Raw genomic sequence first — 26,851 nt, 5'->3', positions numbered from 1 at the left:
GCTATACCAAATGCAAGGATTATTTTTATTATTTATCGGCTGTCTGTGAGATAGATTTTGCACTGTAGCACAAGATACTTGGAAGTATGGATGTGGTATAGAGATGGACAAACGTTCAATGCAAACGAGTTTAATATTAGCTTTTCCTTTCAAACAGGAACTCTTCCTCAACGTTTCTCTTTTGGAGCAGAAACAATATCTTTTATAAGTGAGATGGGGCTCTGTTTCCACCGTGGTTTTAAAAAAGGCATCCGGAGAGGTGATCTGGGAGATACTGATTAATTGATTCATCCTTCCATTCATATTCATTTCTTTCGCTGTAAAACAAGAAGTAGTTTAATTATTATAAAGTTTCACAGAAAGGTCCGCAAGCTGAATAAATCAGGTGCTCTTGCTTGTGTTTCACCCAGCACCTATCCCTCAATTTGTTTGATGTAAAGTTAGATAACAAAACAATTGGTCACTCAGTCCATGACTGTTTGTGGGACACTGCTATGTGCATATGGCTACCGCGTTTCACCCAAAAAATACACAGTCAATCCACTTTACAGTATATTCTGTGAAGCGCTTTGAGACATCTCAAAGATATAAGGTGCTATATCAAATGCAATTATTATTATCAAAGCTCAAATGTCCCGAAGTCTCAGCCTATGAGATTAGTAAGATGATTATTCAAACATTTAAGATTGTGAAGAATTGTTCAGAATAGGAATAGTCTTAGTTAGGAATAATAATTCTTGCATTTGAAATTGCACCTTTCATGTCGGGAGGCCATCTCAATGTGCTTTACGAGATATATTGTAAAGTGTGGTGACTGTGTATTTCATAGGTGAACATAGCAGTCAATTTACACAAGACAATGTCCACAAACACGACCAAAGTGAATTTTATTTGGGGGGATTGTTGGCCAGGACACCGGGAGAAACTCCCTTCTCTTTTCGAACTGTACCCCCAAGTAATTGAAGTCCACCATGTCTCATCTGAAGAAAGGAACCTCCAACAATATAGAGCATTGTATTGGAGTGTCAGCCTAGACCATGAGTTCAAAGCCCTGATGTGGGGCTTGAGTCCACAACCTTGTGACTCAGAGGAGAGAGCATGCATGCTCAGCTACCAACTGAGCAGAGTGACACACTTGCCTACAAGTTGATAACCAAAGGAACAGCTTTGGAGTTAAGTTCAATTTGTGCTTGCCTCAGTTTACTATGTTTTCTGGTTCATGATGGTTTTTTTTATATAGGACAGTGACATTGTCACAGCGCGAGTCTGTATCATTGGGAGATTAATGGGGAAACATGTAATGGACTGGTGGGTAAAGTGGGGAAAAATCATTTTTTAGACACGTCTGTTTTTTTAACAGTTAGTGATGTAAATGTGCTCTGCTCATCCCTGTGCTAAACCAACAGTATAGAATGGAAGTTTACAAACACCATGATAAAAATAATTTCCGGTGTCTTTCTGTAATGTCTTATGCTGAGTAGTAAGCAAAACACTCTAATGTCAGGATATTATGACTCGAGATTCGGAAAGCCTGGAAGAGACTTTTACAATGTTGACTTTGGCCACAATATGCGTGGGAATTTTAATAGTTGACTATAAAATGGTGCTTGCACTGAGGATAGCTTTTTAGATTTTCTTTTTATATGTTGCTGTCTTCCTTTCCTCTCCACGTCCCTGTCAGCTCCGTTTCCCAGGGCAGCAATGTTAAGTAAAGGCTTTGAGACATCCTCCCGATATAAAACATTCTGAATATTTTATATAAATATAAATTCTTGTTGCTGGTTATTCTCACCAATTTTATTCTCACCAATTTCATTCTCTTTCTCATCTCCAGAAGATGTGAAACTCTTTTTAGTATTATTATTATTAATAATAATTATTATTAATAATACACATGGATACATGCATGGTCAATTTCCAAGAGAAATTAAAAGAACAAGGCCAAGGTATGAACTAAAACTACAACTGGTTGACTAACGGAGATCTGAGAGCTGAAACAGAAGCTCTCATAATATCAGCACAAGACCAAGATGTTACCACCCGCTATTATGAAAATAGAGAGAAACATTGATCCAAAATGCCAAACATGTCATCAAGCAGCAGGAACAGTTGACTACATATTGCTATCACGCCAGCCCTAACACAATCAGAACATCTGATTGAACATAAAATTGTAGCTAAATATATCCAGTGGACAATTTGTAAACACATTGATATTGATGCAAAGACCAACTGCAAACAGCAAAAGTAACATTGAGAAATAATATCCCAATAATCTAGGATTCACAAGTACATACAGATAGAACAGTAATCTGTAACAAACCAGATACCATAAAAAAAACAACTCGATTGTACATGTAGTATTATTGATGTAGCTACCCCCAAGTGATTACAACATAAGAAATAAGGAAATTGAAAAGATCAGGAAATATATCGATTCATAAATTGAATGCAGATGTATGTGGCAATGTAAAACAAACATCAATTTATTACTCCACACGGCTGATAATAATCCCTCAAAGAAAACAATAATAAATTGGTCATTTCAATCCATGACTGTTTGTGGGACACTGCTGTGCACAATTGGCTGCCGCATTTCGCCCACAAATATATTATTATTATTATAAATATACAGTTAATTGACTTTACAGTCTATTCTATGAAACGCTTTGAGACGTCTATGATGTGAAAAGCACTATATCAAATGCAAGGATTATTATTATAATTAAAACAAAAATCAGTGGTGTAACTGGGACTGTTAATAAGACTTTTCGGAAAAGGCTTGACAAAATACCTGGTGAACAAAATATCAACCTCCTGCAAAATGGAGCTATTTTAGGAAGTTTAGACGTATTAAAAACAAGTAACATCCATTCATATCTAATACAGCAGTTATTGGTCTGGCTGACCATCACTGAAAAACACTTAGAAAGTACGTCTAAGGATAGATTTAAACTGTAAAAACATAGTAATAATTAAAATCCTTGCAATTGAAATAGCGCCTTATCATCTCATCAAAATGTCTCAAAGGGCTTCACAGGATTCTACAGTGAAGTGTAGTGACTGTGTATTTGTAGGCAAATGACCCTTCTATTAGGATTCTAAGGGCACAATTTCCATGTGTCAGCCTTTAAAATGAGTTTTAAAACACTAACTGACATTTCAGTCAAGCCTGATCTTGGCGTGATTCAGTTTCCACATGTGTGCACTGGATGCAAAGCAAGAGAAGTTGGAACCTTTAATCTCCCTAATCCTGGATACTGATGCAGATTCCAGAGCCTCTGCTGCCTTCCTTTCCTGTCCCCAGCCGTGGGGGTGTCCCCACGGCTCAGTCCTTGACTGGTTCAGATCGTACCTCTCACACTGCCTGCACTTCAACTCCACAAACGGTTTCTCCTCTAGCCCCCGCACCGTCTTATGCGGCGTTCCTCAGGGCTCTGTCCTTGATTCCCTTCTCTTCAATATCTATATGCTCCGTCTTGGTGACATCATCTGCAGACATGGGGTCAACTTCCACATGTATGTGGATAATACCCAACTATACCTCTCTGCCTCTCCCTTGACTCCAGGACCACTGCTGTCCTGACAGAATGTCTGTCAGACATCAAGTCCTGGATGAGAGCTAAATTTCTTCAGTTGAACGTCAACAAGACTGAGGCTCTCCTGGTTGGCTCTCCTCAGCTCTTCCACACCTCAGACGCTGACAGCATCACTATCCATAAATTCAAACTCCTGATTCCCAGCTTGGGTCTGAAACTCTGACTGTCCAGCACCTTGGGATGTCCTCCCGACATGAAAAGCGCTATACAAATGTAATTTTGTTGTTGTTGTTGTTGTTCCTGGTTGATGTTAGCAAACCCAGCCCAGATCAGAGCTGAACCTGGAACCTGTGTGGATTATGTACACACTGGAAATATTTGTCACAGCAATTACGAAGTTGCAGAGAGTTTTATGACATGGGATTTCCTGTTGAATGGTGTAGGGGTGGTTTTAGGCTGCTCAAACACAGAACGAGACAAAGAAAGATAATCTTTCATCCTGTAAATCAATCAGAAACCAATGGCACAAAATTGCTCCAGGTTTTAGCTTCAAATGCCTCAATTTAAGATTTAAGATCTGGCAGGATTTTGAAAAAATCTTAAATTCTTTCTTAATTTGGATGGCAGTTTTTTTTTTACAATTTTTTTAAAGAAACCATGTTAAGGTTGAATTTAAGGATTTTCCCACATTCCACACAATGTTAGATTTTCAAATCAATGGTCTTAAGATTGAAGCCATAAAGAATGTGTTGGCCGCTGATGCCATAGGCGTAAAGCGCAATCCAGCGTTGGATCACTCAGTTCCTCCAAATCATTACATTCGGTCAGTTTCCTCTCTAAATTATTCCTGGTCTTCATATAATAGAATACATTGCTCTTGTTTTGGTTTGAGATTAATACCTTCTTTTTCTTTTTGACTTTCTTGAGTTTTCTGTTGCATTTCACGATCTTGCTAAAAGTGTCTGCGTTCATCTGAGCCGTAACTTTGATCTTCAAACTTGGCATTTTTGCTGGGAAGAAGAAAGAGATATACTTTTTGTATTATGTGAGGCTCTTCTTCTAACAATAATAATATAAGTAATCCGTGCATTTGCAGGCATCACGTCATTGAGGTGTCTCAAAAAGCGCTGCACAAGATTTTACTGTGAAGTGTTGTGACTGCATTTGTAGGCTAACTTAAGACCCAATTTGTGCACAACAATGTCTCACAAAGAGCCATGAATTTTATCTGGGGGATTGTTGGCCAGGACACTGCCTTCTCTTTTTGAACAGTGCCACAGGTTCTTTAACGTCCACTTGAACAAGCAGATGGGACCTAATTTTCTGAAGGATGGTACCTCTGACAATGCAGCACTCCCTTAGCCCTGCACTGGATTCCCAGCCTAGACTCATACCAGATTTAATTCCTTTCTAGCCAACACAGAGACATTGTTAGAATTTCTAAGTTGCTTATAAAGAGAGTAAATCAAGTAGGAATTTAAATTTAGTCTTGGCCACAAAATATCAGTCAATCAAATTTACAATATATTCTGTGAAGCACTTTGAGATATCTCAATAATGTGATAAGGCAAGATATCAAATGCAAGGATTTTTATTATTATTGTAAAATGGGTGTGGGGGTGGGTCAAAAATACCTTCCTTTCTTTCCTTGAGGGCATTCAGTAATTCTTTCCCACACAACTCTCCTAGGCAATTGTCATCCAAGTCCAATTCAGTCAAATGGTTTGAAAACCTGATCAGCCTGAGTGAAAGACAAATACCATTTAGAAGACAAAGAATCCTAAGAATATTTTGTGTCTGACACATGCGGAAACCCATCTACCATGCTTAAGGGTATCCAAACCAAAATGAGAATTCCATGAATCACACCTACAAATGGAAATTTCAGAGATAGATTGTTGGAATGGAATGGACACTTTCTCCCTGAAGGTACACATCCTGCTTACCTTATCCCCATACCCTTCAAGCCTCTAATTTTCATTACTGATGAAGGGATTAAAGGTGTAATTCTGCGTATTTAGTTTATACTGCCCTACTCTCTGGAATTCCACCCCAGAGTCAGACCTCACCCTTCCCTCCACAATTTCATAGTTCTCCTTAAGACTTACCTCTGATTGCATTTTCGGTCTCTTTTACCACCACCCCCCCTCACCCCACCCCCTCACCACGCCCCCTCACCCCACCCCCTCACCTCCCCCCTCTTCAATACTTACTGACACACCATTTGAGTAAATTGCATTGGCGCTATGTTTCCATCCTTTCCTCTTCCGTCAATGCCATTATCTGCCAGGTGAAGCTTGGATACCCAGGAAGCGACTTCTGGGAGCTCTTTCCTGCTCCTTTTTCCTTTATTAACTAAAGAGTAATTTGACAGGTTTCCTCAAAGTATCTTTACCTCAATTCTTTCTATCGACCAATTTTCTCTTTAGAGGGTTATGTTTGGAGCCGTGCCTTTATTAGAACATAAGAACATAAGAAATAGACAAGAGCAGGAGTAGGCCATTCAGCCCCTCAAGCCTGCCCTGCCATTTTATAAGATCATGGCTGATCTTTTAAACTAATTCCATTTACCTGCCCTATCTCCATATCCCTTAATCCCTTTAATTTTTAAATATCTATGAATCTCAGTCTTGAATATGTTCAAGGACTGAGAATCCACAGCCTTCTGGGGTAGAGAATTCCATAAATTCATTACCCTCTGAGTGAAGAAATGTTTTCTCAACTCAGTTCTAAAGGGCTAACCTTTAATCCTGAGACTATGACGCCTAGTTTTAGATTCTCCAACCAGGGGAAACAGTCTCACAATATCTACCCTGGTCAAGACCCTTAAGAATCTTATAGGTTTCTATAAGATCACCTCTAATTCTTCTATATTCTGGAAAATATAGGCCTCGTCTACTCAACCTCTCCTCGTAGGTCAACCCCCTCATCTCAGGAACCAACCTAGTGAACCTACATTGCAACCCTCTCAGGCGAGTATATCCTGTCTTAGATAAGGAAACCAAAACTGCACTTAGCTCCTCATCACACTTTCGAGACGTCGCACTGTAAAGCGGTGTTACTGCGTGTTTTGCAAAAGAGAAGGGAATTCCTCCTGTTGTCCTGACCAACAATCCCCCAATTAAAAACTGATTCATTACTTCATGGCTGTTAGAGGGATATTTCTGTGCAAAGCAACTCCAGTATTGGTCTACAAATACACAGCCACTCTACTTTACAGAAGAAACTGCAAAGCATTTTGAGACATTCCCATGAGATTAATTATTATTATTATTAGTGGAGTCCCACAGCATAGTGGTTAGAGTGCTCGCCTTGCAAGCATGAGGATCCAATTTTGATCCCCTGGATCCTTACTCCACATACTTCTGTTTACCTAGCAATAAGTAGGAACACGGTTGTTAGTCGATTGTCGGATTGCTTTCCAAGGGGTAATAATCCCCTCGAAAAAATAGTAATAATAATTTGGTCACTCAATCCACAACTGTTTGTGGGGCATGGCTTTGCACAATTGGCTGTCACATTTCACCCACAAAATACACAGTCAATTCACTTTACAATATATTCTGCGAAGCGCTTTGAGATGTCTCAACAACACAAGGACTATTGTTCTTTGTTCTTTTGATTATTGCAGCACAATTTGGGTGCTCTGAAATTTTAAGACAATGGTTTTGAGGTGGGGGTGACCTCAGACGGAGTTGAAGAGGTGAGTTTTAAGGTGGAATTTGAAGATGGTTAGAGGGGGCCAGGTGGAAGTGTGGATCGAGGGAATTCCAGACGTTGGGGGCATCGATCCTGAAAGTTCCATCACCGATGGCCACACAGCAAGCCTAAGGTAGCTAAGCTGGGGGGGACAGGATGAGTAGAGGAATGGGGAAAATCAGAGTGATAAGGAGGTGCTGAAGGGTGTGAAGAGATTTGTAGATTTAAACCAGGGTGCAAAGTACTGACTGGTTTGTCCACTGAAAACTGTCCAGGGAGGGGTAGTAGAAAGGTTGTGGTCAGTAAAACGTTAATCTCTTACTGAAGCATTCCAAGAACTGTCCTGCCAAACCTGCTACAGAATAAAACATTTACACAGTAAAATAAACATTATATCTTTCCTGCACACACTTGATTGGTTAGAGGAAATTAAGATTACAGATTATTTCTATGACACGTTGCCACATTCTTTGGGTAAATAGAGTTCCACAAGGGCTTGGAAATAATTGAATAATATTGCTTTGTTTGATCTCAAACAATACAGCTGTCTCTTGATATAAATTTAATTGCAGAAGCCACGGGATATTAGCCTTGAGGCAATAAGTCTTGAGGGAAGATGTTAAAGATTAGATGGTTAGATATTAAAGATCCCAGGCCACTGATCAAAATAAAAGAAGGGAGTTTCTCCCAGTGTCCCAGCTAACAACCCTCCAGATGAATTAATCATTGCCTTGTTTGCGGGATAACCCTGTGGGGTAGCCTTGCTAATAAAGGATGGAATAAAAACAGTAGAGAGGAAAGATTTCAAATCAGATAACCAGGATGTAGAGAGGGTATGGGTAGAATTACAAAATAACAAGGGGCAGAAAACATTAGTGGGAGTAGTTTATAGACCCCCAAACAGTGATCACAGCATAGCGCAGGGTATTAATCAGGAAATTAGAGGAGCGTATTGCAAAGGTAATACAGTAATAGTGGGTGATTTCAATCTTCACATAGATTGGAAAAAACAAATTGGTAAAAGTAGGGTAGAGGAGGAGTTTATAGAGTGTATGAGAGATAGTTTACTGGAACAGTATGCTGAGGAACCAACTAGGGGACAGGCCATATTAGACCTTGTTTTGTGTAACGAAACAGGGCTAGTCGATAATATAGATATTAAGGCTCCTCTAGGGCAGAGTGATCATAACACGATAGAATTTAGTATTAAGTTAGAGAGCGATGTAGTCAAATCCGAAGCAAGGGTCTTAAATTTAAGTAAAGCTAACTTTGCAGGTATGAGGGAGGAATCAGCTAAAATAGACTGGGGAATTAGATTAATGGATATGACAATAGATCAACAGTAGCAAATGTTTAAGTGCAGAATTCTCAGCGGTCACATATTCCCTTGAGGAATAAGAGTACCACAGGGAAAGCAGTTCATCCGTGGCTAACTAGAGCGGTTAGACAAAGTATAAAACTAAAAGAAAAGGCCTATAAAACTGCCAAAAAGTGTAGCAAACCTGGGAGTGTTTAGCAACAAAGGAAAACCAAAAAGCTCATTAAGAGTGAGAAATGGATTATGAGGGCAAACTAACTAGGAACATTGAGACAGATTGTAAGAGTTTTTATAAATACATCAAGAGGATTCGGCTAGCAAAAGTAAATGTGGGTCCATTACAGGCAGAGACAGGAGGAATTATAATGGTGGATAAGGATATGGCAAAGTCCCTAAATAAATACTTTGCTTCTGTCCTCACGTTAGAAGACACAAGAAGTTTACCAGAAATAGAGATGAACCAAAGGGCTAATGATAGGGAGCAACTTAGGGAAATTTACATTAGCCAAGAAATGCTGCTAGGGAAATTGTTGGCATTAAAAAGTGACAAGTCCCCTGGACCTGATGGTCTGCATCCTAGGGTTTTAAAAGAGGTAACTCATGAGATAGTGGTGGCCTTGTGTCTGATCTTCCAAAATTCTTTGGATTCTGGAACAGTTCCCATTGATTGGAAGATCGCAAACGTCACACACTATTTAAGAAGGGTGGGAGAGAAAAGATGGGGAACTATAGACCAGTTCGTCTGACATCGGTGGTCAGAAAAATTCTAGAATCCTTAATTAAGGATGTCATAGTGGATACTTAGAGGATCACAATGTGATTAGACAGAGTCAACAAAAGGGAAGTTATGCTTAACAAATCTTTTAGATTTTTTTGAGGACATATCAAGTAGATTAGATAGGGGGAATCAGTGGATGTAGTGTATTTAGATTTCCAAAAGACATTCGATAAGGTGCCGCATAAAAGGTTGATCCACAAGATTAGGGCCCATGGAATTAAGGGGAATATATTAGCATGGATTTAAGAATGGCTAACGGGAACAAAAAGAGTAGGGATAAACGGGTCCTTCTCAGATTGGCGGGATGTGACTAGTGGAGTGCCACAACGATCAGTGCTTGGGCCTCAACTATTTACAATCTACATCCACAATCTAGATGGGGACATCGAACTTAATGTATCCAAATTCACGGATGACACAACTAGGAGGGAGAGTAAACACCGAGGATGACACTNAAAAAATGCAACGAGATATAAATAGGCTAGATGAGTGGGCAAATAGGTGGCAGATGAAGTATAATGTAGGGAAGTGTGAAGTCATCCACCTAGGTGGCAAAAATAGTAGAACAGATTATTTTTAGAAGGGGAGAAACTAGATAGTCTTAGCGTTCAGAGGGACTTGGGCGTCCTTGTATACCAGTCACCAAAAGTTAGTTTGCAGGTACAGCAAGCAATTAGGAAGATTAACGGTATGTTGGCATTTGTTACAAAAAGGTTAGAATATAAGAGTAGGGAAGTATTGCTGCAACTGTATAGGGCCCTGGTGAGGCCACACCTAGAGTATTGTATGCAGTTTTGGTCTCCTTGTTTAAGAAAGGATGTACTCGTCTTGGAGGGGGTACAGCGTAGATTAACTGGGTTGGTACCAGGGATGAGGGGGATGAGTGATGAGAATAGGTTGAGCAATTTAGGCCTATATTTTCTAGAATATAGAAGAATGAGAGGTGATCGATTATTAAGGGGCACGACAGAATAGATAGTGGGAGACTTTTTCCCCTGGTTGGAGAAACTATAACCAGGGGTCACAGTCTTAAAATTAGGGGTAAGCCCTTTCGCACTGAGTTGAGGAAAAATTTCTTCACTCAGAGAGTAGTGAATTTATGGAATTCTCTACCCCCAAAGGGCTGTAGATGCTCAGTCCTTGAACATATTCAAGACTGAGATTGATAGATTTCTTGTGGATAAAGGGATTAAGGGATATGGGGATAAGGCGGGTAGGTGGAGTTAGAATAGATCAGCCATGATCTTATTGAATGGCGAGGCAGGCTAGAGGGGCCGAATGGCCTACTCTTGCTCCTAATTCTTATGTTCTTATGTACTTATGGGAATCCCTACAGACGGGGGGAGAAGAGGGTAAGGGGGTGCCAGTGATAGCTCCGTCAGACATTCAACAAGTCCTGCTCCATTGGTAAAGATGGATTACCTTTGCTTTGAGCCTCGGTCCCTGCCTGCTGTGCAATGGGCTCAATAAGTTTGCTGGCTCCTTCACACTGCAAGTCATTGCCATCCAGAAACACATCTCTGCGCCAAACAGAAATCAACGGATCAGCAATAATTTAGAAACATTATAATTCCAACACAAAATGAAGCCATTTATCTTGCTGTGCCTCTTCCATTTCCCTGATCTTCCCCCCTCCCCTCCACCTCACCTCCTCCCTTTTAACGTTTTAGAATTTCGAATTCATCATCTAAAAATATTAATAATCCTTGTAAATGATATGCCCCTTTCACGCTGAGAGGTCTTCGCAAATTGCTTCACAGGAATTTATTGCAGTGTGAAGGGGAGTCCCATAGGGTATCATGCTTGCCTCTCAAGCAAGAAGACCCAGGTTCATTCCATGGCCAAGGGCAAAACCTTAGACAAGTTTTGTTATTCCATATGCCTCTGTTTACCTAGCAGTAAGTAGGAACCTGGCTTTGTGACCCCAAAAAATATGGTCTGTCAACCACGACTGTTTGTGGGACACTGCTGTGCTGTACATCATTATTGTATGTAAAATTGCATTCAGGTTGTATTGTTACTGTGTTTTATACAATGACAGCATTGGCTACAGTTAAGTTATAAAGTTCCCTTTAAGAAAGGTTTTCATTACCTACCTAATGGCAGTTTTGGTGACAAGATTTCCCAGTAATGGTCCACTTGCAGGTCCCAGATTGCAATAGCACATACTCAGTGTTAACAAGCGAGTGTTCCCTTCCAGACCATGACAGAGACCTCTGAGTCCATCAATGGCAATCCTGAAGAAATATTACTGGGTTGATCGATAAGCAAAGTATATAATGGCATTTCGCTGCTTTAACTGGAGTCCTGTAGTGGTTAGAGCATTCGCCTCGCAAGTGAGAGATCTGTGATATTCCCGGCAGGGAGAAATGTTGGACAAGTTTCCTTACTCCACACGCCTCTGTTTACCTAGCAGTAGGAACATGGTTGTTAAGTCGATTGGCAGAACACCTACTGAGGTTGGTCACTCAATTCTTGGCTGTTTGTAGGACACTGCTGTGCACAATTGGCTGCCACCTTTCACTCACAAAATACACAGTCAATTCACTTTACAGTATATTCTGTGAAGCGCTTTGAGATGTCTCAATGCCATGATAAGGATCTATATCAAATGCAAGTATTATTATTATTATTAATATTATAATAGTGTAATGTCAACTGCATTACAACTATCTGATAACTCTCAACCAAATCATATGAATTTATATGACATGTCCTGCCTTTCATAAATCCATCTTGGCCTGGACCTGATGCTCATTAAATGTGGTTGTATAGCTTCCCTTACCATAAATTCCAACATGTTTTTCATAGGAGCTGCCAAGCTAACAAGACCAGTGTCTTGCTTCTGATTTTGTTTTGAAAAGATTGAAAGAAAACTGCAGTAGCTATTTCCAATGTCCTGGCATCAGATACCAATCCAGCGTTTGCCAAATTCCCTTTACTTGAATTTTTATCTCCTTAAAATACTAATTTAATTTAATCCCCAACTGCATGAATATTCTGCCACTCAAATGTTTTATTGTACACTTCCCTGCTGATTTACCCCATTTCCACCCCAATGTAATAATCCATGCATTTGATATAGTGCCTTATCACGTCGGTGAGACTTCTCAAAGCGCCTCACAGAATAATAATAATCCTTGCATTTGATATAGCGCTTTTCACGTCGGGAGGACGTCCCAAAGCGCTTTACAGAACACACTGTAAAGTGAATTGACTGTACATTTGTGGGCGAACGCGGCAGCCAATTGCGTACAGCAATGTCCCACACACAGTTGTGAATGATTATTTTTTTTGGAGGGATTATTTCCAACGGAAAGCGACCTGCCAATCGACTACAACCAGGTTCTTATTTATTGCTGGGTAAACAGAGGCTTGTGGAGTAAGGAAATTTGCCTAAGATTTTGCACCGCCTGGAAATCGATCCTGGGTCCTCTCAGTTGCGAGGTGAGTGCGCTAACCGCTTCGCTATAGGACTCCAGTGTAGTCAAACTCCAGTACTTTAAGATCAAGGATTAACACAAGTAGCTCTCAGTAGAACATGTCTTATGAAGAAACAAAAAGAATGGAATGTCTACAAGACATCTGACCCAGTTGCATTTTGGTATTACCTTGAGATTTTCAATAACAATAAAATTGCATTAATATACATGTAGCGCCTTTCACATCAGGAGAGCGTCCCAATTCTCAAGGAAATACAATCCCACAAGCTCTTTATTTAGTAACTTACTCACGTCATCAGTCTTCATGTGTGAGCTTAGACAGTGACTGCTGGGAAGCTATTTAGCTGTGGATGAAATCAGTTACAGACGAGGTCAGTTTTATTTTCACCAGACATCTACCAAGGTAGGCTTTCCCTGCTGCACTCACTACCGTACAAATCAAGGGTGGGAATCCTGGCTGATTTTGCTACCTCCTGTCCCCACCCTCCCTCGGTACTAACCAATGGGGTCCGAGAACCATTCTCACAGTCCGGGTTCAAATCTGTGGTCCTCTGGATCTTCATGGTTCATTTTCCATCTTGACAGCGACTTCAACAACTTTGAGGACTTATAAAATGCTTGGGCACTTGTAATCTTTGCATTTGATATAGCGCCTTATCATGTCTTTGAGACGTCTCAAAGCGCTTCACAAAGTATACTGCAAAGTGAATTGACTGTATATTTTCTGGGCGAATTGCGGCAGCCAATTGCGTACAGCAGTGTCCCACAAACAGTCGTGGATTGAGTGACCAAATTATTATTGTTATTTAATAAAAAACTGCAGGAGCGCGTATTCAAATTAGTGCCAGTGTGAATGCGAGTTGTTTACTTACTCATTATAGTCCAGGACAATGCAAATCAACACACTGAAATTGACAGCTTTCCCAAATCTTTCCACTGACCAAGCATCGATCCCGCAATCCATCAGTTCCACTTTGGAAAACGGGTAGGAAGTTCGTCCGTGGAGCTCTATAATTATTGCCTGCAATGTTACAACAGTAATAATAATAGCAATAATAATAATAATCTTTGCATTTGATATAGCACCTTATCACGTAGTTGAGACATCTCAAAGCATTCACAGAATACGTTGCAAAGTGGATTGTCTGCGTATTTTGTGTACGAAATGTGGCAGCCAATGCACAGCAGTGTCCTACAAAGAGTAGTGGATTGAGTGAGCAATATTTTTTATTTTGGGGGGGAAGGAGGGGTTATTACACCTGAAAACAGTGAGTAAGAACAAGGGGTGAATTAATGCCTCAGCGAGATGATCTCCCAGAATTTATGAAGACAGTGTCACATCTTTCTCTGATTTTGTGCACTCAACTCAAGGACGCTTCAGATTTCTGCTCAAGTAAATTAAACGGTGGAGCTGTCAGAGCAAGCTTGGTTTGGTCTGGTAGTAATCATTTCTTTCTGCAACCTTAATAAAACTAGGTGTTTGATTATTTATAGGCAGCCTGCTGCTGGTGAAGTTCAAGAACATGTCAACTGGCAGATTTGTGAATATTTCTATCTCTAATGCAAAAAGTAGGCATTGTACAAGTGTGATAATCTTTTTTTTAGTCAGCCAGCTGTCTGACACATGAGGAAACTCATCACCATGCTTAAGAGTACAGTTCCGCAGTCCCCTCGCTTTGCTCTCTCCCTTGTCTCCTTCAAGACACAGCTCAAAACCCTCCTCTTCGACCGTACCTTCAGTCATCCCCCTACCCTACTCTCTCTGACCTCCACCCCTCCTAATCCCAACATCCTGCTCAGGTCTAAATACCTGACTGCCCAGCACCTTGGGTTGTCCTCTGGACCTGAAAGGAGCTAAACAAATGTAATTTGTTGTTTTTGTTGATGAGAAACTTAATCCAAACTGAGAATTCCACGCAACCCACCTACACGTGGAAATCCCAGAGATAAATTGTTGGAATGCGATGTGCACTCTCTCCCTGGAGAGACACATCCTGCTCACCTAATTCTGGAAAGTATTAGATCAGGTTGGCAAGAGGCAAGACTTCGGGACCCCAGAGTGTGGTTTGGGGTAACTGCTGGACAATCTGAATATTGGTAATGTTGATAAATGTACCAGCTTAGCAGGCCAGCACTTCCTGTTCTTCTACTGTTGGCAGAATGTGCCAGACTCAGTGACTTAATACAATGATAATAATAATTTTAATAATAATAATCCTTGTATTTGATCTAATGCATTTCACATCAGGTTGATGTCCCAAAGAACTTCACAGGATTTTACATCACCCCTTCCCCCCCTGGACGTCCACCCTCCCTGATCCTGACCCCCAGCTCGGGTCTGAAACACTGACTGTCCAGCGCCTTGGGACATCCTCTCTACATGAAAGGCGCTATACAAATATATTTTTTTTGCTGTTGTGAGTCACTGTTCCATGTAAATTAGCTGCCACTTTCGCTTACAAAATACAAAGTCATTACACTTTTGTGTATCCTGTGGAGCGCTTTGAGATATCTTCTCAACATGAGTGGTGCTGTAAAGATTATTATAAGATTATTATTCTATAATTGCCAGAGGCAAGAATACTAGTGACTGAGTGAAGAAAATTGACGTGAATATCTTCTCCACATTTGGCGACCTTTGCTCTTCGTGTTACTTTTGAAAGAGAAAATGCTTCTCTTTTCTTAAATCTCTTCAGGAGGAAAAAGGCTTCAGGGAAGGAAATACAATTTGAAAACAGCCACTATGAAGTGTATAATAGCTACCAGAGGTAGCTTTCATTAAAATCTTCCCCACATCTCAATGATGAATTACCAGATCTCTGTACTGTTAAGATCAGAAACTGAGCAGGTAAGAAATTGTGGACACAGTCCCCCGCAAGCTACTCAATTTTCTCTCGCTAACTTACGGTCCCTCAGGGAGAAATTGCACCCTGGTCTAAATTAACTCTGCATTTTATAGCATTTCAACTGCAGGGATTTTTATATTATTATTTCATGCCAAGTATTTGGGTGATAATAAATGAAGGAGCGCTGAATCAATTTAAGAAATCAGAAATAATAAAAAGCACAAACCTGCAGAGGAAGCTACAAGTAATAAATAAAGCATCGCTGATCATCATAGATACGTTCAGAGTGGCAGCACTCATATAGAGTCTGGAATACATCTTACTTATCAGCGTTAATAGAATCTGAACTGATTTTCAACTTCACTCTCTCCTCCCAGTGATCTACTTTTTGTCTTGTAAGTTGCAACACTGCTCTCCAACAGTGAACCATTTATTACAATAAGTACAACAGCCCATGTTACTCACTAATTCTGCTATGTCTTGGTTGGTCAGAGGAACGTCCCAGACGCATAGCTCTTTTCCGTGCATGTAACGCTCTTCTCGGATGGTCATCAGTAATGGCTTGAGAGAAACTGGAAGTGAATCATCCTCAGACACCTCAGGACGTGCAACTATCAGCTGGGAAAAGATCAGAAAGAAATGGTTAATGCTGCTTTTGCATAATGCTCCCGGCTTCACTGTAGTGCTGGAGGTGCCAACTACCTGTTCAAGTGGACATTAAAGATCTCTTGGCGCTTTGTGAAAAGAAAAAGGAATTTCTCCTGGTGTGATGGCTGACAATCCCCCAGAATAAAATTGCACATTCACTTCAAGGCTGTTTGTGCCGTATTCCTGTGTGCAAAAAAAATTGGCAGCTGTGTTTGCTTAAAAATACACAGCCACTACAATTCCCAGCAATTACCTGTAAAGCCGTTTTAGACATGTCAATGCTACTGGTGCTATATCAAATGCAAGGATTGATTTTATTATTATAAGCTTAAGGCTCATATTCTTGTGCATGACCCTGGAACTGAGATGCCTTCAATTGATCTTTCTTCATGTGGATTCTGTTCAGCAAAACTGAATCAATTCTTCCTTTAAGATATATTGGGGAAAAAAATAAAATTCAGTCTAAATCTTAACATTTCTTGCGCTACTAAATTACTTGTAAATTGCCTCTAAATGGACTTCTGGAGAAAGAAAAGCTATGTTGTAGTCTAAAGAACATATTGTGCACAAGTAATGGTCTTCGGTTTCATTGCATAAAGTTAGAGACCTCCTGCAAGTAGAGTTACAGGTCAAGGCAAGTATTTAACTACTCCACCACTGCCTTCAACATTGAACTCAATAGCATTTATGTGGGCAACTAACATTCAGCTCACAAATGGCACACACCTCTCAATTAGTACTCAGACACTTTACAAGAGTTTTTTAATCTTTGTCATGCTTTCCTCCAGTTTTCCTAGAGTTGGATTTATAACCTTAACTTTGTGGCTTTTCTGCCATGTGTTCTGCGATCTTTGAAGTTATCCATGATCCTGTGTTGGGTTGTTTTTTTTAAAAAACAGAGAACGATGTGGCTCTTCACAGTGTGGTGCTGAGATTTCAAAAGCCCCAGGTGCAACGACTGTGGTGCTGTCCAATTATAATGAGGAGGAAATAATTCCCGTTAGTGTTCGATATCGCCTATGCATATCACTCTTTTGCTCGTGTATGTGTGTATTTATGAGTGTGTGTTTGCACACGCATGTGAGTATGTATGTGAGTGTGTGTATGCCATGAGTTTGTGTGCGCATGGGTGTGTTAGTGTGCATGTATGCATGTGTGCTCTACACCTACTTTTTGCTACTTTCTTCAGATGAGCTGAATGGCTTGTTCACCAATATGTTAATAATTCTTGCATTTTGATATAATACCTTATCATGTCTTTGAGACGTCTCAAAGCGCTTCACAGAATATATTGTAAAGTAGATTGACTGTGTATTTTGTGGGCGAAATGCGACAGCCAATTGTGAACAGCAGTGTCACACAAAGAGTTGTGGATTGAGTGGATTTTTTTTTGAGGGATTATTACCCCCAGAAAGCGATTCACCGATCGTCTAACACCTGGATTCCTACTTATTGCTAGATAAGTAGAAGAGGTTGTGTGGAGTAAGCAAACTTGCTTAAGGTTTTGTTCCGCCAGGAAATTAAACCTGGGTCCTCTTGCTTGTGAGGCGAGAACGCCAACCACACTGCTACAGGACTCCATAAACTCTTTTCAAAAGAAATACAAATGAATATTAATCACCTTTGTCAGGATCGCTCCCTTCTCAATGCATCTGCGCAGATCCTGTCTCAGCTTTGGGCTTGTGGTGCACAAACTCTGAGCACAGTTCCGCTTGTAAGTGTTCAAAAATTTTTGGAGGATACCGGAAACAACTGCCGAGTTCCTTTTACCTGTTTTCTGTTTTTTCTTTTTTTCACGCATGCTTTTCGTGTTCTTCCCTGAACTGTCCTGGAGGTAGATCAAACCAAGTCCATAACCCATCGTCTGGCCGGGGAGAGGGGTTTATGTGTGTATGTGTAAAAGGGTTTTACTTGTTTTAAAAGATGACTCGTAAAGCAACCCACACTATGCACCAACCCACACACACATTTGATCCTCCCCCCCCAAATAAACACACACAATACCCCTACATACACATGATCCCAATCCATACACATACATCCACACCCTCACCCCCCACACACACACATCCACATCCCCCCCCACACACACATATACACACATCTGACCCCCCAAACTCACATAAATGATCCCCTCCCCCCCCCCCACACACACACACTCAACACTGACCCAGCCCACACATTCGCAAACATCGACCCCCCCCCTCCCCCACATGCACTCAAACACCTACACGCCTATACACACATACCTACAAACAAACACGCACATGACCCAACCCCCTCCCCACACATATGCACATACACCCACACACACATGCACAGCGAACTGCACAGATTTCCTAGGTTCTCTGCCTGGCTCTGAGTCTGGTTAACTGATCTCAGCCGGCAAGGCGGAGGAAGGGTGTTACATTTGGCGAGATCACACTTGTGCTGGGCAAGGAACCATTTCCAAGCCAGTTCCAGACTAACTTAAATCAACTCACATGTAAGATAGCAGGGAGCCAAAGCAGCGCCGATACTATATGGATCTGCATTAAAATGGAAAACCCTGGTAAATGCCCTTTACTGCAATACAACAATTACTGCAAATGAAAATTTCATATTGATCTGCATGATTGGTTATTTTGGTTCAAATTAGATTATTTGGCTGCAGCAATGCACCTTCCCAAGCGTTAGTATTTATAGTATAATGTGATGCTTTTCCCCTTCAATTGCAGCTTTAATGGAATCCACATGCCGCATCTGTATTTGTTTTCTTGTGTCCCCATCTGCATGTGGTCACCAGCACAATACGATTCAATGTGTACATCGGCCAAATCTGCAGCATTTCATAAAGCCCTCGATGTGATCGTTCTGGCATTCTCCTGCAAAATACACAGTCACTACACTCCACGGGAAAATCTTGCAGGGCCACTTTGAGTCGCCCTCCTGACATGAAAGATCCTATTTGCAGATCCTAAGTGTATTTAAAACCGTGGAGTCCTGGAGTGTAGTGGTCCCTGCCTGCACAGGAAAACCAAGTTATAATGTGGTTGGATGATTCAATGGCTCGGTTCAGTGAGCAAATATGTCTGACTTTGAGATTGGCAAATCTCTGCTGACGTCAATTCCAGTACTCCATTTGTGGAGTCCTGTAGCTCATTCAGATGGTAACACTCTTGCCTCTCAGTCAGGGTGTGGGTTCCAGCCCCAAGTCAGGACGTTGAACTCACAATCCAGGCTGACACTCTAATGTGATGCTGGTGTGAGCGCTGCATCGTTGGAGGTGCCGTCTTTCAGATGGGACATTAAACCTTGCCTGCTCAGTTGGATGTTAAAGATCCTGGGGCAAAATGAAGCAGCCAATTTGCACACAGCAATGTCCCACAAACAACCACAAAGTGAGCGGCAAATTTTATTTGGGCAATTGTTGGCCAGGACACTGGGAGAAAGAAACTCTCTTCGCTTTTTGAATAGTGCTGTGGGATCTGTAACGCCAACCCAAACAAGCAAAGATGGGACTTCAGTTCGTCCAAAAAATGGACCTCCAACAATTTGAATATCAGGCTAGACTCTATGAATTCAAAGTCCTATTGTGGGGCTTGAAGCCAGAACCTTCTGACTCAAAGGTGAGACTGCTCCCAACTAAGCCAGTTTGAATCACAAGTGTAATTAGAAACAGATCGCATTAGTGGTCCAATATATTTTTTGTGATTGATCTAGGATGTCACCTCTTGTCAGGTGTTGGTTAAGCCTCCTTTTAAAAAGAATGGAAACATATATATTGAGCAGTAAATCATGGAGAACTGGAAAAGTATGATTTCTGCCTGTTAGAAACAGTAAGTGATACCAGAACCTTCAGTAAGGTTATAAATATGTTCACCCAAACAAACATTTCCATACATACTAAACCCTTACTCTCGTTGCAGGAATTCCTCGGAAAAACCTTTCAGGATTACACAAAAATTTTCTAATGAAAAACATTGCGCAATTTGTTCAATGGATTTAGTTGACCAAAAATATAATCTCCTATCTTTTATTTGAAACTTCTACAAATTGCTATTAAATCACTAACTAAAAGAAATCCTAACTTCAGATTCAAAGGACCACAGCATTGGTTCAAATGAAGGAGGTGCTTTGGGTCACCTGATCTCCTTTTTAAATAAGTTTGAGTGATAATAAAGGCAAACTCAAGGGATCATGCAAAGCCCTTTCCCCACCACCTATCATACGTAACCTACATTTGATGCCACCCTTTCACCTAAATCATGGTAAATCTATAGAACAGGCTCCCTAGGGAGATGGTGGAAGCAGGAAGTATCGATTCATTCAAATACAAATTAGACAGATTTCTTTAGAAAATAATATTTTGGAATACAGTAATTTAAGACATGGCATATAGTAAGTGTAGTATGGCTTGGAAGAACCAGACAACTTTAGCTCTAAGATTCCCAAAGCTTTCCACTCTGTTGTAGACTAATCTATGCAGAATTAATTGCAGTCAACATCTCTATTATTGTAGCAGGATGTTAGAAGGTGAACTAGAGTGATCCAACCAGCTGACCACCCAAGGCTTACTCATGATGCCCAGGACAGAGGGCTTGGGTGACCCAAGGTGCCCCAGGCCACATTGGCAGTATTTGTACATGTGTGAAGTTAGTTAGGATTCACAGATGTTCCCTCTTCCCAGATATCAAGCTCAGTTAGTGTGAAAATGTAATTAACTTGCAGTCAGTTGGTGGATCCAGAGTGTATTTACCTGAACTGTAGGGGTCTCAGCGCAGAGTTTAACAGAATGGGTTTGACAGGTCAAAACAACCACTCAATTGGAAAGAACCCACTGAGAAGAAGAAATGGGAGGGTGAACCAATAAAGTTACGAAGCTCATTATTCCCTTGTAAAGAAAAATGTTGCTTTTCCTGATTTGCCGGGTATTGGTTCTGCACCGGTTGTTTGTATGCCTCTTGTTCACTCAGACCTTACCTTGCAATGGGTTCAGTGCGTATTATCTGCAGCAGCGAGCAAGCCAGGGACAGCTTCAACAAACCAGGAGAGCACACACACACACAATGTTTGCCTCTCTCTGGTGTCTGTAGCTATAGTTACTGAACCGCTTCCAAACTACAGAGGTCAACTTTCAGTTATTGTATTCTTTAAATGTATATATACAGTATATATAGGGCGACCAAAACAGTTGTGATACCATTATAATGACTAACTAATAAGTCTGAAAGAAATGATAAAGAAATAAAGTAATTACTATTAAAGTAAATGGTATCATGACTTTTTGATTTAAAGTAAAAACAAACTTTGTTGCAACTTCAAAGAGTCTACGATCGGGATGTTCGGATATCTTTTGCAAAGTTATTACTTATTTTATAAACTTAAAAGTTGATCACTTAAATTAATCACCTTCCTATCACTTCCCTAATTGTTTCCAACTTTTACTTTACCTTGGTATTTGAACCCTTCACAAGTCAAATTGGTTCGTCCTTGGAATTTAAGATTATTAATTACAGGGGTTTATCCAAACATATCAGATTTTAAGGTATTATCTGGTGAATGACACTACTGGTGATTACTGGTTTACTGCTGAGTGAAAGGGATTGGGGTGGTTTGGGGGAAAAGGGAAATTCAGCTAGGAGCAAATAGTCATTTATTGTCCAGTTTCACCTCTCTGTATTTCTGCCATGTCTGGCCATGCGTTCCATTAAAAATGTTGTCAGTCTGGCGCAGTGGTAGCACTCTCGCCTCTGAGTCAGAAGATTGTGGGTTCAAACCCCACGTCAGGCTTGGAATAACAGAATCTACATCTAAGATGACACGCCAGCGTGTGTTTCCTTGTTGGAGGTGCCGTCCTTTGGATGAGATGTTAAACCAAGGATGTTTGTTCAGGTGGATGTTAAAGATCCCGAAAAGAGAAGGGAGTTTCCCTGGTGTTCTGGCCAACAATCCCCCAAATAAAATTGTTTACTCACTTTATGGCTGTGTGCAATGTTTCGTCCACACAGTCAAAATCACTTTACAGTAATATCCTGTGAAGTGCTTTGAGACGTCTTGACAGTGTAATAAGGCACTACGTCAAATGCAAGTATTGCATTTTATACAGCACCCTTCATGTTTACAGGATGCTCAAAGCACTTCACATATAGTATAGTGAAGCGCTTCACATGCACTGTGTAGTGTAGTGACTGTGAATTTGAAGCTGAACGAAGTAGCCAATAGTTCCCGTGGAACTATTTTAAAATAGAAGGAAGTTTCTCCCAATGTCCTAGCCGACAATATAATACATTATTCACTGGGGAGACCGACAATCACTTCATTTCACAGTAAAATCCCATGATGTGCTTTGTGATGTCTCGATAATGCAATGATTATTATTGTTATTTTGTTATTTCCTGGTTACCTGTTACCTATCACTGGGACGAGTATCCAGATCTCATTCTTTCTAGTGGGAGAAAGCATTGGAGATCCAGCCTTCACCCTAACAGGCGTACTCTGAATGCTTGGACTTTCCTGTTAAGAGAAAGTAAGAAGGCCTCAAGTCCTACCATCTCTAACCCCGAATCGTTAAAGGAAAGTTTCAATATTGTAGCACTGCAGCTGCCTTTTTAAAATGTTTACACTGCTATTTAATTAAATGTGAGGATCCACTAAAATAACAGAGGTAAGAGTCAAGCCCGGAAGAGTTTTTGTTTGCTTTTTGTCGACACAGATGGGTAGACAGTAGACCGACTGCAGGGTCTGTGGGAGCTGTGATCAATGTGCAGATTACACTCAGAGGCCAGATGTTTTATTAAAACACAAGGCAACTCAGATGTAGACAGCAATTTCCATAATGAACTGTAAAAAAATGTAAGACATTGTAAAAACTGGTGATCAGATGCAATTTAGGTCAGATTTTACAGCAAGTTATCTCTGTTGTTCCAAAACATACACCCGCATGATTAAATAACCAGCACGGTAAAACAAGGCATAAAATGAATCTTTGTAATAATACATGACTGTGGGTCAGTAGAATATCAAGCTATCCTTACTGCATTGTACAGGGTCTCCACAAAGTCCTGTTGCCTCCAGTTTTTTTTCTTACAATGATGTTTTATTTTCAGTTGCAGATAAGTCAAGTGTAACAATATCTGATACCAGTAACTTCCACGTCACTCCATCCATATTATGGAAGATGTTGCACCGAACATAGCGATGGATTGTTATCTACCATAAAAAGGATCTTGATCACTAACACTGATCTGAATACAGTGAAAAAAACACAAAATACTGCAGATGCTGAAAATCTGAAACAAAAACAGAAGTCGCTGGGAACACAAAAAGAGAAACAGATAGTTCCCAGGGACTTCTGTTTTTGTTTTAAATACAGTGAAACACTTGTACTGAACACAAGTAAGTACTTCTAAATACAATTATTCTGATTCTTCCATATGTTTCAATTGTTGCTCAGTGCACTGTAGGAAAAAGACATGGGCGGAACAGGAATTTGGGAAAAACACTAAGGCAAAGCTTGGCTCACTCCCAAGCACACTCTTCGCTGTAAAGTAGAGTGTGTTTTTGTAGGTAAACGTCAGCAAGATGTTGAAATTAAGGCATCGTATTAGGGGAAGAGGTGAATGAGCCAAACAGAAATTTACCAGCAGTTTCAAGGCAATAAAAGCAAAGCCTGAAGAAAATAAACACAAGAACAGTACAAAGCCACAAAAATGTTTGCGAAGAATTTTGGCTTCAGTGAAACCATATGGCTGGATTATTCTAACGCCCTCCTCGCCGGGCTCCCCTCCACTACCATCCATAAAATCCAGATTATTCAAAACTCTGCCACCCGCATTCTCACCCACACCAAACTCCGCTGCTCGATCACCCCAGTCCTTGCCAGATTGCACTGGCTGCCTGTCCCAGAGAAGATTGACTTCAAGATCCTCACCCTTGTATTCAAATCCCTGCACTCCTCTGCACCACTCCCCCCCATCTCTCTGACCTCTCCTCTCCTCAAAACAGTACCCGTTGCCTTCGTTCCTCCTGGTCTGGCCTCCTCCTCGTCCCCCGAGTCCTCCGCTCCACCCTCGGCATGCCTTTAGCCACTATGCCCCGAGGCTCTGGAACTCCCATCCTCACTCCCTTCATCTCGTTCCCTCTCTTCCTATTTTCAGGTCTCTGCTGAAGACCTTTCTGTTCGACCGCGCCTTTGGTCACCTTCCTCCCCTCCCCTGGCTCGGCCCCAGGATCCGTTACTGTGAAGCACTCTGAGACGCCGTCCGGCGTGGAGGGTGCTATATAAATCCAAGTTGTTATTGTTGTTATGAAGTGAAGTCAAAAAATCTCATATAAAACTGAAAGGAAATCAGATTAAATGAGATAATTATCTCCAAGTAGGTCAGAGATTCAAGAATTAGAATCAGTGTTTAATTTAATGTGTAATTGACACCTTGGACATATTAAACTGTTTGGTTGCTTATATTTACTTCAATATTCTGCTGTGAATTAGCCCCTATTTCTCCTTCTTCCCTCCCAATTTAGTTGCAGTCAAACATCTGTTCTCAAGCACACATTCCTCTTCCCTAGTTACATGCTGCTGTAGAACATTCAACCAGTTTTCACCAGATCACAACACAGTTATGGTTGAAGAAGACTCTTCTGACCAGTTGATCTCACCCTTCCTTAATAGCGACTCTACCATCTTCCCATTACGGCAGCAAGCTATTCACAAGATCACAAGATTGTTTTGGATGAAGAAAACCCTTTAGCCCAACTGATGCCACATTCCCTATGCCTTGCTCCCTCCCTTGCCTCCTTCAAGGCCCCTTCTCTTTGGCCGCAACTCTGGTCACCCTCCTACCCTCCCACCCTCCTATCCTCCTTGCCCTCCACCCATCGTTAATCCCAACCCTCAGCTCAGGTCCAAATCCCTGGCTGTCCAGCACTTTGGGACATCCTTCCAACGTCCCAAAGTGCTGGACAGCTCTATACAAATGTAATTTGGTATTGTTAATCTCATCTCTCCAGAACACCCGCACTACCATCCCACCCATCATAGCATCGAGCTGTTTTTTATTTAAATAAATCCAGTGTCTTGGCCTCAACCACTCTTCCTGGCTACTTAGCCCATCCTTAAATGAGTCCTAATAACCTGTTCTAGCTGTGGATTTTTCTTGGATTCTAGTGAGTGTCTTAACCTGTGAGCACTGTTCCCGCAATCTCCTCCCATCCATCTCAAGGTCTCCCACACAATGTAGGGTTTCAGGGAACAAAGCAAGTGGAACCACTTGCCTGCACAACTGAAGTTAATTGTGAGTGGATGAGTTGCTATTTTGATCCACAATCTTTTCATCTCCTAAGAGTGAGAAAGAAAATAGTAAGAAAATAGTAAGTGAGTAAGAAAATCACCCTAAGCCCGGGTTCGATTCCCAGGTGGGGCAAAACCTTAGGCAGGTTTCCTTACTCCGCATGCCTCTGTTTACCTAGCAGCAAGTTGAAACCCAGTTGTTAGTTGATTGGCAGATTTGGTTATTAATTATATTATTGAGAATTAATCACTCAATCCATGACTGTTTGTGGGATACTGCTGTGCGCAATTGGCTTTACAATATATTCTTGAAGACGTCTCAACAATGTGATAAGGCGCTATATCAAATGCAAGGATTATTAGTATTATTATTATTGATATAAATGTCCACATTCCCTTCATTCACTCTAATGCTCACTAAAATGAGTCACTCTCGTTTACTGTTTACTGTTTTTACCCCTTCCTAATTTAGCTGTTATTGTTTATAACCTTCATTACTGCCACGCTTGGATTTATTAAATATTTATTAGGTGATACAGACATACATTTTACTGACACTTTTTATTGTCCGTTTATTCCAACACACAAAATAAAGAGGAAGGGTAACACATTGCAGTTGCATTGAACACTATCCTCACTTCAAAGATAATTAAAGGTCCCTGGCACTATTCGAAAAGAGATGGGAGTGTATCCTGGTGTCCTGTCCAACAATCCCACAAAATAAAATGGACTTTATGGCTGTTTGTGGGACATTGCTGTATGCAAATAGGCTGCCTCGTTCAAGTACAAAATACACAGCAATTACACTTCATAGCAAAATTCTGTGAAGTGCTTTGAGACATCTCAACAACGTGATAAGGCAATATACCAAATGCAAAGATCATTATTAAAATGAAACACTGCAGGGAAGAAACAGACATTGATCATTGTCACATTAACTCAGGAACTAAACTGGAGTGTATCCTGCAAAACCCATTAAAGAGTATTATATTCAGTTCAGGGCCACTCTTCAATGTAAATTATGTGTCAGAATGACTCTGAGATAAATATTTATCTCAGAGTCAGAAGGGTCACCCGTGTTTGGATTTGGAATTATAGTCTAGGCTGACATTACAATAAAGCGCTAGAGCAGCATTGATGGAGGTTCTGTCTTTCGAATGAGACATTAAAAATAAGGTCCCATCTTCCTGGTCCAGTGGATGTTGAAGATCCCATTTCACGATTCAAAGAGAAGAAAGTTTCTCTCAATGCCCTGGCCAACAATCCCCCCAAATGTCATTCACTACATGGCTGTTTGTGTTGTTTGCAA

The 26,851-nt window shown here is 40.8% G+C and overlaps 1 protein-coding gene across 4 annotated transcripts; it reads right to left on the bottom strand.

Moving 5' to 3' along the window:
- Window positions 1-145: 145 nt before the first annotated feature.
- Window positions 146-21,310, bottom strand: LOC103179809. 4 transcript variants are annotated; one of them, XM_042339339.1, is made up of 10 exons: window positions 21,234-21,310; window positions 17,893-18,135; window positions 16,089-16,241; window positions 13,650-13,798; window positions 11,431-11,571; window positions 10,757-10,854; window positions 5,753-5,894; window positions 5,174-5,280; window positions 4,440-4,549; window positions 146-317 (listed from the first exon to the last, which is right to left on the bottom strand). In XM_042339339.1, the coding sequence occupies exons 2-10, from the start codon at window positions 18,130-18,132 to the stop codon at window positions 306-308; spliced, it is 1,152 nt and encodes a 383-aa protein (XP_042195273.1). In that variant the 5' UTR covers window positions 18,133-18,135; window positions 21,234-21,310; the 3' UTR covers window positions 146-305. The 4 variants fall into 4 exon arrangements, with proteins under 4 accessions (XP_042195273.1, XP_007893444.2, XP_042195272.1 ...); XM_007895253.2 differs by having other exon boundaries at window positions 17,893-18,099; XM_042339338.1 differs by lacking the exon at window positions 21,234-21,310 and having other exon boundaries at window positions 17,893-18,272.
- Window positions 21,311-26,851: the final 5,541 nt, after the last annotated feature.

The sequence above is a fragment of the Callorhinchus milii genome, unplaced genomic scaffold, assembly GCF_018977255.1.
Source record: "Callorhinchus milii isolate IMCB2004 unplaced genomic scaffold, IMCB_Cmil_1.0 Scaffold11, whole genome shotgun sequence".
Lineage (NCBI taxonomy): Eukaryota > Metazoa > Chordata > Chondrichthyes > Chimaeriformes > Callorhinchidae > Callorhinchus > Callorhinchus milii.
The sequence above is the reverse complement of the archived record's forward strand: the minus strand, read 5'-3'. Positions and strand labels throughout refer to the sequence as shown.

Bases quoted from the DNA above. Each gene is read 5' to 3' on its own strand.
- LOC103179809 (XM_042339339.1), bottom strand. From the start codon at position 18,132: ATGGGTTATGGACTTGGTTTGATCTACCTCCAGGACAGTTCAGGGAAG. The intron at 5,895-10,756 runs GTAATCCATCTT...ATTACTCTTTAG, and splicing joins GACCGAGGCTCAAAGCAAAG to TTAATAAAGGAAAAAGGAGC. The intron at 5,281-5,752 runs GTAAGTATTGAA...TCTTTCACTCAG, and splicing joins TTTACTCAAATGGTGTGTCA to GCTGATCAGGTTTTCAAACC.